General features: G+C 40.8%; 2 protein-coding genes across 3 annotated transcripts in view; one reads left to right on the top strand and one right to left on the bottom strand.

Moving 5' to 3' along the window:
- The window catches only part of MCM9 (minichromosome maintenance 9 homologous recombination repair factor), a 43878-nt gene that overhangs the window by 8436 nt on the left and 17975 nt on the right, over positions 1-17467 (top strand). For both annotated transcript variants that reach the window (XM_081940696.1, XM_081940695.1), the window contains exon 8: positions 1081-1200. In XM_081940696.1, coding sequence (XP_081796822.1) covers positions 1081-1200 — 120 coding nt within the window. The remainder of the gene's footprint in view (positions 1-1080; positions 1201-17467) is intronic.
- Positions 5438-11684, bottom strand: ASF1A (anti-silencing function 1A histone chaperone). The gene is made up of 4 exons (XM_081943742.1): positions 11216-11684; positions 10127-10242; positions 7828-8004; positions 5438-5834 (listed from the first exon to the last, which is right to left on the bottom strand). Exons 1-4 carry the CDS (start codon positions 11322-11324, stop codon positions 5622-5624), a joined length of 615 nt encoding a protein of 204 aa, XP_081799868.1. The 5' UTR covers positions 11325-11684; the 3' UTR covers positions 5438-5621.

Below are 17467 nucleotides of genomic sequence, written 5' to 3'. Positions count from 1 at the left end.
AATATTTTAGGCATAGTTAATGCCATAGTCTGAATTTCATTTATAATGACATCCAAAATATCTTTAGATCTTAAAAAAATAAAACTGTGATGTGTCAATACACAATCTCCCCTTAAATGGACAAAAGAATGATGACCTTGTGATACACACCTTGAAAAAATGCAAGAGGTTAGAAAGGTCTGAAACAGAAGAAAGGGCTCAACAGGGATTCTTCTGTACATAGTGCTAAAGATACATAATATAGTTTGAACTTTAAATATACTGTTCCATAGGACAAGGCCCCACTTGTTTGAAAACGTTTAGAGTAGCTATTAAAGGTAAAACTACATTTTTATCATTACTTTAAAGTTAACGATATATTCAAATAATATTCAAACAGAGAAAATATTAATCAGTTTCAACCATTTGTAATCAAAGGAGCAGCTTTTTTATCTCAAACTAGAGTGTTTGCTTAAATTGGTTATGATAAACTTTCGGCCAGTTTTTATTTTATTTCATTCCTTTGATATTGAATGCCTGAATTACTGCTTACAAGAAGGTGCATTATCTGCCTCTTGATTGTGGACGTGATCCTCAAAGGGTTTTGTTAATATGCCTATAAACATAAATTTAAATTTTAAAACTTATCTTTAAAATAATGGTATCATTTCTGTATAAGTGTAGAATATCCAGAACGTTTTTTTGGAAATTAAGGTTCTTTTCTGAATAAGCGTTGTTTTGTCAACTCTTTTTTTGTTTTTGTACCTTGCCATTTAGAAATGATTGTCAGTAAATGTTTTTGCAAAGAATCAAAAGGATAGACAATTCTGTCATTTTAATCACAGTTTTACATTTACCTTTTCCCATATTACGATTAAATTAAATTAATTAAATTAAAAATGTATGTATTAGTGTTTAGTAAGATCATGCAGTAATCTGCATGAAGAAGAAAAGGGGATTCATCTAAATAAACTTCCATGGTTTCCCTATCAACTATAGACTACATATGGGCTTATATTTCTGCATTTTATATTTCTTCAATACAATTCTCATCTAAAATTTGGTCTGTAGAAAACTTGGGCATCTTTACTCTACCTCCAGGTGAATCACATCTTTTATTGGTTGGAGACCCCGGTACTGGTAAATCTCAATTTCTGAAATATGCAGCAAAGATTACTCCACGATCTGTACTTACGGCAGGAATTGGATCTACTAGTGCAGGTAAATAACGCTGCATGGATATCAATTTTTAGAAAATGGGTAAGGGCCTCAGTTGCGCAGTGATTAGAATGAAGTACCGCAGGTTACTTCAAGTTACTGACTGCAATTTGGCAGTTTGAATCTCACCAAACTCAGTGTTGACTCAGCCTTCCATCCTTCCAAGGTCGGTAAAATGAGGACCCAATTTGTTGGGGGACAATATACTCACTCAGTAAACCACTTATAGAGGGCTATAAAGCACCGTGAAGCAATATATAAGTCTAAGTGCTATTGCTATTGCTAAAAGCCAAATTTCTCAAATTCTCCACTAATATGTAGCCTTTCACAGACTAGCACAGGCAATCTGCTTGTCTTACTGTTGACAATCACAGTTGTCCCTGATCCCATTTCTTCCTGTTGTGGTTCATGCCCCCACCGGTACTTCATAACTTCCCTCTTTTTTACCATCACCCAGATGATGTTGCTAGATCTCCAAAAACCCTTGCCTAGCTTCCTCCACATTCAGCAAGCCCAGATATTCCTGTGATCTAATATGTCATCTCTAGTTCCACGGTTGGCTGCAAACGCAATGATAGAGAAAGAAGCTGGTGCTGATGGCAGGCAAAAGTGCAGCTCTAGGCAGTTTTTTTTCCCCCATGCAGAAGAAAACCGTTCCTATTTCAGTGATTTATGTTCGGGGAGGCAGATGACAAAGGATGCTCCTTGAATTATATTTGAATTGTAATGCGTGTGCCCACTCTAATAATGCATCTTCAAGTTAGCTTGTAATTAAGGAGTGATTCTATGCATAATCATTACAGCACTATTTGGTAGCTCAGGAAGGGAACTTTCATTTCTAAACAAGAGAGAGCAACTCATGTACTCTAGCCTCTTTTTCGCAGTGCCTTCAATTTTCCAGTTCACCAACCCTGAGTTAACAATGGCAGAGTTTTTCTCTGATAAATGTGTTCACACATCTTAACATATTTAAAAAACCCAAATACAAGAACAACGGGAGAAACATCAAAGTATCATCATCCTGCCTCTGCAGCCCTCACAGGCAGAATAATGGGTTGATATATCCAAGGCAAAGTTCTCCAAAGTAAAGTGGGGGGGGGGGTGGATTCAGGCAGCAGAAATTAGGAAACACTGGAAATGCACTGCTGCTCAGAAAGAATTAAGAGTATGTGCTAACCAGATTCATTATAAATGTATATAAAAGTTTTACTTAGGAGGTGGTAGCCTTCCCAATGGATTTTATAAGCATCATTAAATAATCTGTCAAAGTTTGGAAACTACATGCAGAGCTTCTTTTCCACTGACTGCTCCTAGGAATTCCCACTAAAAAACAGAGTTGAAGTTCACCCAAGTTGAAGATAATTTGGTTTGGGGAAGGACAATCTAGGGATAATGGGGGTAAATGGTGGGATTTTTCTTCTGAAAGTTAGCCTTACTTGGTAATTTCTAATAGCTGACATGTGAACAGAAGAAACTGCTAAGCTCCACAGTTTTTTCCATTTTCCTCTAGAGGAATGGATATGGTCTTCATATAGTCAACGAATAATGAAGGTGAAGTCCAATACAGAAATTGTTAGCAGACAAGGGTCTTTGTACCCAAACTATAATCTTAAGAGATATGGATAAATGCATCAAAAGTCAGGTGTGTAATTCTAAGGCCCTTATGTTAAAAGTGATTCTCCCTTGGTGCCAAAAAGAAGGAAAAATCCTGGTACTTGAAGATGAGATGGAGCAGTGGTGGGTTGCAGGCGGTACACCCCAGTACGGGCATACCGGAGCCTGCCCGGAGCACCGGGTACAGTTCCGGTATGGTGCTCTGGAGTGCCCGCCTGCCCTTGCTCCTTACCTGTCTTTAAAGTCTTCCGCGCATGCGCACAGCGCATACAACACTTGTGTGACACTCCACTGAGCAGCTGGAGCGTCACAGAGGTGTCGCTGAACAGTAAGATGCTTGCGCGTACTGCGCGCGTCCATGTGGATGATGCCGGGCCCATTCCAACCGTACTGGACCCATCACTGAGATGGAGGCTCAGAAAGGGACATTATAATTTAGAATATGTTCCCAAAGATAAACTGTTAAAATTGTCTGAATTGCTGAATGTTTTGGGAGTAAATTATGCAAAATCCTACATCCTCTAACAGACCTCTTAGTAGATAGTTATTTTAAAGGATGGAGAATTGACTAAACCTATGAGGCTGTTTAGGAATGCAAGCTACTAGTTCAGTAAGCACCAAAGTCCCCTGCAGAATAATAGCTTGTGCAACTGATGTTAGCCTAGACTTCATTAACAGAGTTGACTATGTCAACTGACCAATTCTTGAGCTGATTACTAAATCATTAATTCTTGACAATCAGCTCAGGAATTGGTCAGTTTGATATATTCCTTCCCTCTTCCTAAACATTTTTATTGAAACTAGGGGATGCTAACCTTTTTGATAGATTCTACAGAAATAATATTTAGCAGCGAAGAAATTAATGTATGTACTGAAAATGCTGTTTCACACACTAACATTTTCACATCTTTAAAATTCCTACTTAAATCATTAAGTCTTATTTCCACATTAAAGCCAAAATTCATTTTCTTCCCATCTCCTTACTTTGCACAGCCACCTTCATATATCAATTTTAATCTTAGTAGTTTGCTCGCTGAATTCCAATAGTGGTGGTGTGATAAGTTATATGGCACTTCCCTTTTCACATTGCTAAACTTTATAGTAGAGTAAGCTGCATGGAAAATCATGAGATGTATGGCAGTGATACATACTGAATCCTGAGCTTCAGATACAACAATTTATATCAAATGTAGCCATTTTGAATCTTAACTTTCCTTTGGCCTTGTCACCTCTTAGATTTTCACCTGGAAAACATATGACATGCCTTGCAACCTTTTTTGGAATATTAGATAACAACAAAAAGCTAAAAAGGACAGAAAGTTGAGTCCCAGACCAGAAATGTGGCCATCTCCAAACTCATGTCTGTTCTTGTGTAGAGATTCCACATAAGACATAATTTCAGGCATAGTAATTTTAGCACTTTCTTCTATCTTCAGGGAAGGGAACTTTTCAAAGAATAGGAGTGTTCTAAGATTAGCCAAGAGGGGCAGCTTGGTCTAGTGGTTAAGGCACCAGACTGGAAACTGGGAGTCCAGGCGTTCTAATCCAACATGACCTTGGCCCACCCACTTTCAACTCTTGAGAAGGACATAAGGCAATGATAAGCCATTACTGAAGCCTTACCAAAAAATCTCCAGTGATAAGTCCAGGCGGTTACCAGGGTTTAAAAAATAGGTGTGTGCGCACACACATACATACACACTAACCAATAGTCTCAACCAACTAATGTAATAATTTACCTATATAGATTTGTAACAAATATACTCTTAAATATGAATGGCATCATCTAGAGGAGTCACACTGATCATGTTCAGACCTTTATTCTTTGCAAGTCCTACATTCTACCAACTGTACGTAAATCTTTCATCCAAGAGCCAACAACAAAGCCTGACATTTAAGTCTAATGCACCAAGTTTAGCTGCTTAGAATGAGAGAGGAGGCCAATCGTTACAAGTTAAAGAACAGCGTCCTTGTGGATAATTGTACTGTACTTATAAAGATTTGCGACTTCTGTTTCTTAAACCACAAATTCCTATAACAGTATTTGTCACCCCATCAGGGAAAAAAGTCTGGAGTACCTAGGCCAGCTAATGGTATTAAAATCCTCTATTTTTGGTTTGAGATACTATATAATCCCAGTAGCAGCTGTGCCTTTTCCGACATTGCCTGGGAGCTTAAAGCTTGACAGTCTTTGAAGTTTTAGTCATTGGTCACATTCTTTACTTTTACTTGCTGTAACCATCATAATCTGACAAGAGTGCTATGGCACTTGCCCACCCAAGGCCCCTTTGGCAGCCTGCATATAACACTGTTATCACCGATAAGAGTGATATTAAGTTGCATTAGACTGGTCTCATATGAATCTTAAAATTAACACCTGCAGTTTGCAGGTAGCTGTCACCTTTTGTTTGGGCCAGCTCTGCCCACTATGCACACAATTCACACTCAAAGCTTCTAAAGCATAAAAAGACCATTGCGTTCAAGCTAAGCTTATGTAGGCTTCACTAAAGCCCACCTATAATTTACAACTAAAAACATGTAAACGTTATCATCCCTGCCTATGCCTAGTTTGCATCTCTTTATTGCGTATCTAACACTAGATTAAAAAAAAAAAAACCTCAGGCAGTTACTTAAAAATAGTTTTATTTATACATCCACTCAAATACTTTTCCTTATAAACTTTCTACAGGGTGTGTGTTCTTTAAGCAATTTTCACATTTGTTTAATATGTAATTCCAAAGAAAAAGTTTCTGTGATGGTTGTGTTCTGTGTACGTGTTTAGAGCTCAACATATAACATAGCGCAGAAGGTCACATGCAGTCCATATGAGATTCCAACATGACATTTAGAGAGTTTTCAGATGTTGGCCACCCTTTTGAGGCCGAAGGCAGGGCATCTGTAGAAAGGAGTGACTGGAGGTTTGGGTTACTGCTCTCGGCATCTGTCAGTTTTTCAGTGTTGTCCTCCCAGTTAATATGGAATCTTGTGACTCTGGGATTAGATGCCAAAATATTCCTCTGAAGCTAGAAAACAGAGAGATGAATGTTTTAGAAGATGCAGACTTTCTTTTGTATTAGATGACGTGCGCAATATAAACCAGGAAAGAGAAAGGTCAAGGTTGAGAAAAATAATGTAGCTGTTTAAACGTCAAAAGGCAGACTACTCAAAACAGGCTTATGCTCTTCGATAAGATAGCAATCAACTGATGCAAATGTGGGTAGCAGAGAAACAACCCTCTGTTTTGCTCTAAAAACAAAGCCAACTGTCGTGTCGTCTCCCCGCCCCGCTTCCCCTTATGTTTTCACTGAAGGTTAAATTTGTGATTCAGATCTACAAAAATAAACAGGTTAGCATTTTTTCCCAGTAGGAACTAACACTCCCTGTATCAGTTCAATTAATGATGAAAGAACTTTATGAACACAATGGGTAGTTAAGTGAGAATGTCACATAATCCCCATTTGCGGGACCTTTTGCAAGCTTCCCCATTTACACTGCTTGAAGGAAGCTGGCAAAGAGGCCACTAACAGAGATCACGAGATCTTGGGATCAGATCACAAGGTCTTGGAGTCATTGCAATGACCAGAACTTGAAGGACTGGTCGTAAGTACCATTTGTTTGATGTGACTGTAAGTTCAAACAATTGCTAAACTAGTGGTTGTTAAGGGAGGATTACCTGTAGATATTACATTGTATAATACCAAATAGTATATCCAATACACTCTTCCTTTCAATAAGGGTAACTTAAGAGTTGGGACATTTTTGTTCGGCAAAATGAAATACTAAATTTACAGCAAAAGGAGGACATTTTTATGACTGGCCTGTAGTGAAGAATTTTAAAAAATCCTCCCAAAATGAAGCCCTTTTAAGCCTACCCAGAAATGATATGGCCAAGCTTAGAACCTGCTCCATTATCATGCTTTCTGCTACAAATTGTTAATAAGCAGCATCTGTCACTAGGCTAAGGGCATATTTACAAAGGAACATATGGATATTTAGACGCATTCCTAGACTAACTTGAGTTGATTTATGTTCTAGGGCTTGATGTCTAGCTCACATTTAACTTTAACCATCGTAACTTTGAGACATTATTAAACTTGTTAAGGTAATTATGCGAGGTCTACCTATACACTAAAGATGAAGTAATGAGATTTCTCTGAGCATATATACTCAAGTTTGTCATTTGTGAATAGAATTAAGATTTAAACTCCATTTGCCACAAATCCATCCTTGTTGGTTTAGGATACAAGTTCTTACAGCAATAAAAAATGCTTTCTTCCACACACAGAACAAATGGGGGGGGGGGGGGGAGACACATAGGTCTGCTTGTAGGAAACCCGAAGGTTGGTTTGGGTTTCCCCTAAAACAAATCTGGAAGAGTTTTAAAGAGCAGGTAGGAGAAGGCTGGTGCCCTTTGTTCCTCTCTCTTCATGTCCTAGCTGCAACAGCTTCGTTCCCTTTATGTTCTCTTTCAATTACTCTGCACCAATGCGCTTTCCTTGTTATGGGCGCTTGTACTCTAAACCAACCAGGATGGATTTGTGACAAATGGATTTAGAATCTTAATCCCAGCCTCTACCAGCGTACCAGGCCCTCACCCACCTTTGACAGATGTACACCTCCAAGCCCGGAAGTGCTGATACTCACTAAATGCTAAATGCTTTGAATGCTCAGTGCCCAGAACAGTTTGTAAGTCTCTAGTTTGGAGGAACACTTTCTCAAGTAGTTCTTTTCTTTTTTTCATCACAGTATAATGTAAGAGACAAGGGCCAAATTTGGGGGGAGGGGCTATTCTCACTGGTCTACTAACATTACCTCAGCTCATCCTGGAGGAAGAAATGGCCCCAGAGGTACAAAATGCAACATTATCACTAATAGATGACTAACAGCTGCTTAATTTTTACCTATTAACTGTTGCTTACTTTTAAGCAATGTTGATTAACCAATTCTATTTTGGTTTATTGTAGTTTTTAAAAAAATGGACATATGGATGGATTTACACAGTATATAATATCCTACCTTAGAAAAGTCTGGCTTTACCGGAGGGTTTTCCCTCAATTCTGTTTCAGTGTATTCATTGTTTACATAATACCCAACTCTGATAAATTCTTGGCCTCTGTAAGTGCAGGTGATTAAGACAACCGTTACACCTACAGCATCTGCATCAGGAATAAGTCCTGGATTAGGAGCATCTGCCTATAGTAAAAAATAAAAAAGAACAGGATTAATCAAGTTACATAACTTAGATTTCAAACGCTATCATTATTTCATTTCCTGGGGTCAGACCAGTTAATTTTTAGAAGACTTAAGTGTATTACTGGCCTTCTTTTACCTTAGAATTTTTTGAATACCACCACAAGTAAGTATATATGTCACTAACCAGGCCATTTAATTAAGAAGTTACCTACCTTAATCCCTTATCTCAAAAGGCAACTTCTAAAGATTAGATGAACTCCAACTAAACTTCATATTCATACACACACACACACATCTTTGAAGTGATACATCTCAAAAATGTTTTCCAGACTTCAGACATACAACTAAAGTATATTATCAACAGGTTCCATAACAACTATATCATAATATGGTATTTACAGTGTTAGTTTTAAAATTATAGTTTAACATCTAGCTAATATAAACTGACAAATGCCATGTAAATTTTAAAAGATCATTCCCTCTTCACTTCACATAAAGTATCTGGAATTAACCTGATCACTTTATGTTGAAGTTTAAAAATATCTCTGACTCTTCCAATTCCCTCCCACTCAAAAAGAGATAAATACTATATAACATGCATTTTTATATGGAAACTCATTCTCATTCACCTCTTTTATAAAAGTACATTTAAAAGAAGTTTCCTTTTGCTTCCGAAATCTAATTTCTTCAAGAGCAAATACACTGCATTTTAAATTGCCTCCAATTTCTGCTAATTGATAGAAATGTACATTCACAGTTTTGGACAAAATCATACAATAAAATATATATATTTTTATTGGCAACGCGGAGTAAAAGCAACATGAAGGATGGTGATAGAAGCATTTTGGGATTCATTTTTTTAAAATATACCAGTTATGTGTGCTTAAATGATTTTGTAATGGTTTTTTTTTTAGTTATACACTAGGAAGATAGCAAGTAATGCAATTTGTTCAACAAACAAGTTAAACCAAACCACTACAAGATAAAATTAGATGCTCATAGTACTTTTGCTAACTGTACTCCCCATCTTTGGTTCTAGAGAACCAGATAATAACCAATGACAACTAATATTGAGAAACTACCAGTAAAAAAATAAAAGCCAATCAAAAATTTAGTCGAAAGTGGGATCAACTAACTCAGGGACTTAATGCCTTAAATAATTATTGTATTTATTCTTTCTGAAAGTTGATTTCCAGTAATAGGAAGCTGCAGAACTTAGAAATCTACCAAGAAGCCTCCCTTATCTCTTCTAGCAGCAAACTAGATCCTATTAAGAGCAGCCCCTTTTAATAGGACCTTAATGAGTAAAATTTTGTCCTGTCTGGCACTAGCCATGGTGCTGGACAATTGTAGAAAACCTAAGGGACCCAGATTAGTTTGTGATCCACTGATATCTTAGCTGCTTTTGCAACCATCTCTTCTCCTGCCTCTCATGTTCAATAAACAAAGTGGCTCACTTAAAGTCAAAGCAAGGAAAAACAAGTGGGAGGCTTAGCTTTGCCCACCATAGTTATGAAAAAAAATGTTTTTAACAGAATAACCCATTTTGAGAGATTTACTATTCTTCGACCTCTAGAGATCAAATAAGAGGGTTATCTTAACAGAATAGAAATATTTAACAGAATAAGAGTTGGAAGGAACCTTGGAGGTCTTCTAGTCCAACCTCCTATTCAAGCAGGATATTCTATACTATTTCAGACAAATGATTATTCAATGTCTTCTTAGGTGCCCTCATAACCTCAGGGGACAAGTCGTTCCACTGATTGTTTTAACTGTCAGGAAATTTCCTCCCCAGATTGATTCTACTCCACTTACAGACTCTTCTATTCCTTTCCTTTGGGTCACTTATTGTTCACAGGCATATATATGATTTAAATTAGATGTCAGGTAAAGATGGTTATCTAACCTTGGCTGAAACTGTTTTAAATAAATGGCAGCTCTAAATTTCAGTTCCATTTGACCAATGAATTGGTGACATTTGATCATGAAAAAATTATTTCTATTATACTTTTACCATGATATATGTGTAAACTCAGTAAATGTAAGAAATATTCCTGCCTCCTATTTACCCCCAAATAATTTAGAGGAGCAACTATTGTGTGGCATTTAAGAACTGGCTTACCTGAAATACAAACATATGTCTTCCTGCAGGAACAGGGCCTACTAAAACTGAATCTAAAACTTGATCGTATTCCTCACTTTCTGCTGAGCCCACATAAATGATTTTCCATTCCAAATCTACATTTGGAGAAAAAGACTTTTAAATGAAACATTCAAAATTTAGGTTTTATTAAAAGCCCCCTTCCTCCCCCCCCCACAACAGTAGTAACAAAACCCCTTCCAAACCACCCATCTCTTTGAACTCTACCCTTGAAAACAAAAATAAGAAATCCTATCCTTAAACTTAACTTCGATCAAATCAAGCCTTTACAACCTAATGTTGACGTCAGTGGCACTTACTGAAAATTAGTTGGGTGGGGTGGGTAATTGAACTTTCAAATTCAAATTACAGCACTAATTCTCCAATACCATCGCCTCCATCCAAAGGGGGAAGAGAAGGCAAGGGTCTCTTTGCCCGCCAATTAAGTCCCAGTTTGCAAGGCTTGAATTGCCTGGGTGGTTTTATTTCGCCACCGAGGAGGGCGAAAACTGGATTTGCTCGCGTAACTCCCGACCTGCAAAAGGTCCGATAACCGAAGCGCTCTTCCGAAAGAGGAGCTTAACGGAGGCAAAGCAGCGCCACGGTTACTCCTCTGCCAGTACTTTCCACGCTTTGCAACCGCGAGTCCCTGGAGAGAAGAGCAAACCACGCTCGGGGGGCATCCAAGCCCACCCAAAGCTAGGCCAACGCTGGCGGGAGCCTTGCCTCGGTGCCCCTTTCCCGGCTCGGCGAGTCCTGCTCGGGCGGGCACTTTAAAAAGCCCCCCCCCCCTCTCGCGTAGGCGGCAACATGGCTGCTCCCAGCACCCGAGCAACTTCCCTGCAACTTGCGGCTTCCCTTTTTTCCTCCCGGGCGCTCGCCCCTGGTCCCGAGCCGCGCGGCTGGAGTGCGGGAAAACCTAGCGCCTCCGGCTCGCTTCTTCCAGGCAGCCCGCCCGGCGGAACGCTTCCCCCACTCCCGAGGAAAGACGCTCCCGCAGCCGAGGCCTTTTGCAAAGTTTTAAGCCTGGGAGCCCGGAAAAAAGAGGTGGGGGGCTCGGCGGGGACTCACCTTCGGAGAGGTCCTCTATGCACTCGAAGGTGATTTCGAACTGGAAGGGGTTGTAGAAAGGCGAAGGGTTGTCCAGCACCACGACGTTGTTCACCTGAACCTTTGCCATGTTGGGCGGGGAAGGGGAGAGGAAGCGCGGGGAAAGAGGACCCGCGAACAATAGTCGGAGCGCGTCCCTCCTGCCGCCTGGGAAAGTGCAAGGGAGCTCGCCTTGCGCGGGAGGACGGACGCTGGCCAGGGATGGAGGGATGGAGTTAGGAAACTTCGCCGCTGCTCCTCCCTTCTGCTCCCGCCGCCTTTGGCGGAGGCATCGGGCGGGCGCTCGCTTCTATCTCTCTTCTTTTTTTCCCTCCACCCCGAGAGCGCTCCGCGCTGTTTTGCAGCTTTTGCTACTCCACCAAACTCCAGCCCATTCTCCTCGGTTAACTGGCAGCGCGGGCCCGGATTGGCTACGGGCGGAGCCGTGACCCTCCTCCCGCTGCCGAGGTTTCCCTGAGAGAGCAAGAAGGGCTCCGTGACTGGAGCGGGATGCCGAAGCTTCGCTGGCGCTCCACCTGCCGGGCTCGGCGCCGGCTTTCGCCAAAGAAGCGCCGGCGGGACTTCGCTGGAGGGAAGGGGGCGTGAGCTACAGGCCCGGCCCGGGGATTGCCTGTCGCCTCAAGACCGAGAACTCTTCCCTCCTGTCCGCCGCCTCTTTTATTTTGCGTGAAAAAGTGCCTCGTTTTTAATTTGAGAGATTTGGTTAGTAGTTAGTAAAGCAGTGTTTGTCCACCCTAGTGCAGAGGACCTGATAGTGATGGATTGCAATAAAGAGAATATAAGGTAGTCCTCGAATTACAACAATTCACTTAGTGACCGTTCAATATTTTTTTTAAGTGACTTATGACCATTTTTCACACACATGACCTTTGTGGCATTCCCCGTGGTCACATGATTTACAATACAATACAATACAATAGCAGAGTTGGAAGGGACCTTGGAGGTCTTCTAGTCCAACCGCCTGCCTAGGCAGGAAACCCTATACCATTTCAGACAAATAGCTATCCAACATCTTCTTAAAGACTTCCAGTATTGGGGCATTCACAACTTCTGGAGGCAAGCTGTTCCACTGATTAATTGTTCTAACTGTCAGGAAATTTCTCCTCGGTTCTAAGTTGCTTCTCTCCTCGATTAGTTTCCACCCATTGCTTCTTTTTCTACACTCAGGTGCTTGACTCCCTCTTCTTTGTGGCAACCCCTGAGATATTGGAACACTGCTATCACATCTCCCCTAGGCCTTCTTTCTCTTAAGCTAAACATACCCAGTTCCTGCAACTGTTCTTCATATGTTTTAGTCTCCAGTCCCCTAATCCTCTTTGTTGCTCTTCTCTGCACTCTTTCTAGAGTCTCCACATCTTTTTTACATCGTGGTGACCAAAACTGAATGCAGTATTCCAAGTGTGGCCTTACCAAAGCATTATAAAGTGGTATTAACACTTCACGTGATCTTGATTCTATTCCTCTGTTTATGTATCCTAGAACTGTGTTGGCTTTTTTGGCAGCAGCTGCACACTGCTGGCTCATATTTAAATGGTTGTCCACTAGGACTCCAAGATCCCTTTCACAGTTACTACTGTTGAGCAAGATACCTCCTATACTGTATCTGTGCATTTCGTTTTTCTTGCCTAAATGTAGAACCTTATTCTTTTCACCATTGAATTTCATTTTATTAGATAGTGCCCAATGTTCAAGTTTGTCAAGATCGTTCTGTATCTTAAGCCTGTCTTCTGGAGTGTTGGCTATTCCTGCCATCTTGGTGTCATCTGCAAATTTGATGAGTTCCCCATTTATTCCCTCATCCAAATCATTGATGAAGATGTTGAAGAGTACTGGTCCTAAAACAGAGCCTTGGGGTACCCCACTGCATACCTCCCTCCATGTAGATGCAATTCCATTGAGGACTACACGTTGAGTGTGGTTGGTCAGCCAGTTACGAATGCATCTGGTGGTGATGCTGTCTAACCCACATTCTTCTACTTTATCTAGTAGTAGGTTATGGTCTACCTTATCAAATGCCTTACTGAAGTCCAAGTAAACTATATCGACGGCATTCCTCTGGTACACTAATTTTGTCACTTTGTCAAAGAATGCAATAAGATTAGTCTGGCATGATCTGTTTTTGACAAACGCATGTGGCTTTTGGCTATTACTTTGTTTACTTCTAGGTGTTCGCTAATTCGTTGCTTGATTATCTTTTCCAGAATCTTTCCTGGTATTGAGGTCAGGCTGATAGGTCTGTAGTTTCCTGGATCTATTTTTTTCCTTTTTTGAAGATGGGAACCACATCAGCTCTTTTCCAGTCCTCTGGCAGTTCCCCGGTGCTCCAGGATCTCTGAAAGATATAGTTCAGTGGTTCTGAGATGATCTCTGCCAGTTCCTTCAGAACCCTGGGATGTAATCCATCCGGTCCTGGTGATTTGAACTCGTCTAGGGTAGATTGGTGCTCACTTACCATTTTCTTCCCTATTTCAATTTGTGTTCCTAATCTGATTTTTGTAGTGCTATTTTTGATAGGTTGGACTGTTTTATCCCTTTGTGTAAAGACAGATACAAAAAATGAATTAAATAGTTCTGCTTTCTCCCTGTTGCTTGTCACCTTCTTGCCACTTTCTCCCAGCAATGGACCATTTGAATGCATGGCAATTGACTCATATTTATGACTGTTGCAGTGTCTTGGGGTCATGTGATCACCTTTTGCAACCTTCTGACAAGCAAAGTCAATAGGGAAACTAGATTCACTTAACACCCATCTTACTAATTTTAACAACTGGTGTGATTCACTTAACATATGTGCAAAAGTTGTAAAATGCAGCAAAATTCACTTAACAAATCTCTCACTTAACAGCATAAATTTTGGGCTCAATTGCAGTCGTAAGATGAGGACTACCTATACGTGTGTGTGTTTGGGATTAGACTTCAGCCTCTGATAGATGCATTGAATTTTTTAAGGCTTCAATTCATCTTTAATTTTGCTTCTGGATCAATGGACCTGTGTGTGTGTGTGTGTGTGTGTGTGAGAGAGAGAGAGAGAGAGGGAGGGAGAGGGAGAGGGAGAGAGAGAGAGAGAGAGAGAGAGAGAGAGAGAGAGATCATAACCAAGAATGCATTTTTGCAGCTTAGAATGTTTTCCTAGTTGTAGCCTTCCTTTCATAGCCCTATGCATGTGATTGATGGCTTGGTCATGTTTCAAACTGTTGCAGTAAACTTCATTGTTATGCTACCTTTCAGAAACATCCAGAAATTGTAACTATTTCAGAATTTTAGTGTTCTGTCATTGATTGGTTCTAGCCATTGAATTGCATCAGGACTGTGGTTCATACATTTCTGGAGAAAATCTTTATGCTGTGGCTTGTGGCTTTAAATGTTTGGGTAGTATTGTTCCATTGTTAGGAATGAATCTTGGTCATACTAGTGTGACTCAGCTAAGATATTGAGTTTATCAATCAGAAAGGTTGGCAATTTGGCCGTTAAAATCCCTAGTGCCTTGTAACGGAGTGAGCTCCTGTTACTTGTCCGAGCTTCTGCCTACCTAGCAGTTCGAAAGCACATAAAAATGCAAGTAGAAAAATAGGGACCACTTTGGTGGGAAGGTAACAGTGTTCCATGCACTTTCGGCATTTAGTCATGCCGGCCACATGAACATGGAGACGTTTTCAGACAGCACTGGATCTTTGGCTTTGAAACAGAGATGAGCACCGCCCCCTAGAGTCAGGAACTACTAGCACATATGTGCGAGGGGAACCTTTACCTTAAATCTATAAGTATATATTTAAGCATAAGTAAAGTTGCAGCAGATTGTCAGTGTTTTAGCCTTTTCCAGCTTGTGTACACACCAGCTATAATATATGGACTTCAACTCCCAAAATTCTCAGCAAATAGTCATGCTGGCTTTCAGATTCTAGAAGATGAAGTCTGCAGATCTGGAGAATGCTGAAGTGGGGAATAGTATTCTTCAGTATAGTATAGTATTGGAAATAAAATACAATTTTACCTCTGCAGCAAAACAAATACAACAGCACTAAAATTGTACTTTTAAATTAGCAGACTGAAAACCAAATTGCCAGAGCAGTGTGAATATGAAAATATATTTTTTCTGGTCTAGTTAAAATCAATTGTTAATATCCTTTAAGAAATGAGAGTGTCTTTATTTTCCATGTGATGAACTGTAAAAGTGGTGATAGTTTGCATGTGATGAACTATCAGTGATATATTAAAAAAAGGAGTAGGGCCTTCTAATACCAGTAGGGTGGCTTCATGTTTGAAATGGTAAATGTACAAATTAAATACTGTAATTTTGCTTTAATTTGTCTCTTGTGTATATTTCAAGCAAATGCTTTTTTAAAAAAAATACATATGTGATTAGCATTAGTATAAAATGCAGAATTTTCATGAAGACAGAGTGAGATAATTCCTTGGTTAACAATGCAGATGCCAACAATGTCAAATTTGTGTTCGCCTAGAATTAGTAAAGCTTTTATGTTCCTATAGTTTAAGCATGGGCTTTGGAAAGTCACACTGAGATGACATTCAGAGCAAGAATACTCTGCTTTCAAAGTTGCTTTTTCAGAGGCAACTGGACTTTCTTATTTTTCTTTGAAGACATTTTACTTCTCATCCAAGAAGCTTCTTTTTTAAAATAATTTAATTATAGTTTTTTCTTTAACATCCCTAAGTGCTTAGTGAACAGTACATTGTCAGGGTCAATATTAGGGGTGGGTTTCTGCCGGTTCTAACCTCTTCTATAGAAGAGGTTCCACAAATCTACAGTGCCGTTTAGAACCGGTTCCAGCTCCCTCCCCCCACCCGTCCGCACATCATCAAGATGAAGAACGAGAGGAGGAATTCTGGGAGTTGAAGTCCACAAGTCTTAAAGCTGTCAAGTTTGAACACCCCTGGTTTTTTTTTCTCTAAAGGGTTAGGGGTGCAAGGTTCTTGTAACTTGACAGCTTTAAGACTTGCGTGCTTCAAATGCCAGAGTTTCTGAGCCAACATTTTGGTTGCTAAGCAAGAGCGTTGTTAAGTGAGTTTCACCACATTTTACAAGTTGGCCACGCCCACCCAGTCACATGACTGCCAAGCCACTCCCACTTGGTCACATGGCTGGCAAGCCACTCCCACCCAGTCACATGGCCGGCAATCCACTTCCACCTGGTCATATGGCCTGCAAGCCACTCCCACAAAACAGGCCACACCTACAGAAGAGGTTCTAAAAAAAATTGAAACCCACCACTGGTCAATATACTCTAGGCCCGTGATGGCGAAACTATGGCACGCGTGCCACAGGTGGCACATGGAGCCATTTCTGAGGGCACGCAAGGCATTGCCCTGTCAGCTCCAGTGCGCATGTGCCCGCTGGCCAGCTGATTTTCAATAGTTTTTTTTAATCTCCAGAGGATTCCCTGAAGCCTCCAAACGGCGAAAAACAGCCCAATGCAAACCAGAAATGAGGAGAGAGCTGCTAGAAAGACAAGGGGAAAGACAAGCGGCAAGGAAAGAGGCTTCTTTCACTCGTGCTGGCTGCTCTGTTCCCCCCTCCTCCCCCTGCTACTAAAAAGGATCCTGCCCGATCGCTGGAATCCAAAGGGAAACGAGGAGAGAGCTGCCAGCATGGGGGAAAGACAAGCGGCAAGGAAAGAGGCTTCTTTCACTCGTGCTGGCTGCTCTGTTCCCCCCTCCTCCCCCTGCTACTAAAAAGGATCCTGCCCGATCGCTGGAATCCAAAGGAAAATGAGAGAGCTGCCAGCATGGGGGAAAGACAAGCGGCAAGGAAAGAAAAAAAGAGGCTTCTTTCACTCAACGTGGCTGCTCTGTTGCCCTTTTCTCCATTTCAGTGCTACGCCATCGAGGTTGCCCCACCCACCATCGCCCAGGTCCTCGTTTCTCCCAAGCATTTCTTTGCCTACCTGATTTCCAGCTCCATCGCGTTTCTTGCCATCGTGCAGAGAAACAAAGTTTGTGGGACTAAAAAAAACTTCAATCAATCAATTACAACTTTGGGAGGGGGGAGATCTCACAAAGTTGGAATTGATTGATTGAAGGGGTTTTTTTTAGTCCCACAAACTTTGTTTTCCTGTCCAAAACGGCAAGAAAAACAATGGAAAAATGCTACGGAGGGGAAATTAAATAGGCAAAGAAATGCATGGGAGAAGTGAGGACCTGGGCGATGGTGGATAGGGCAGGCTCCATGGAGTGGTGCTGAAATGGAGAAAAGGG

Source organism: Natrix helvetica (genome assembly GCF_964273705.1).
Source record: "Natrix helvetica genome assembly, chromosome: 2".
Taxonomy (NCBI): domain Eukaryota; kingdom Metazoa; phylum Chordata; class Lepidosauria; order Squamata; family Natricidae; genus Natrix; species Natrix helvetica.
This window is presented reverse-complemented; position numbering and strand designations above follow the sequence as displayed.

Excerpts from the sequence above, each read along its gene's own strand:
- ASF1A (XM_081943742.1), bottom strand. The coding sequence starts at position 11,324 with ATGGCAAAGGTTCAGGTGAACAACGTCGTGGTGCTGGACAACCCTTCG. Across the intron at positions 10,243-11,215 it reads CATAGAGGACCTCTCCGAAG|ATTTGGAATGGAAAATCATT; the intron begins GTGAGTCCCCGC and ends CTCCAAATGTAG. Across the intron at positions 5,835-7,827 it reads TAAAGCCAGACTTTTCTAAG|CTTCAGAGGAATATTTTGGC; the intron begins GTAGGATATTAT and ends TCTGTTTTCTAG.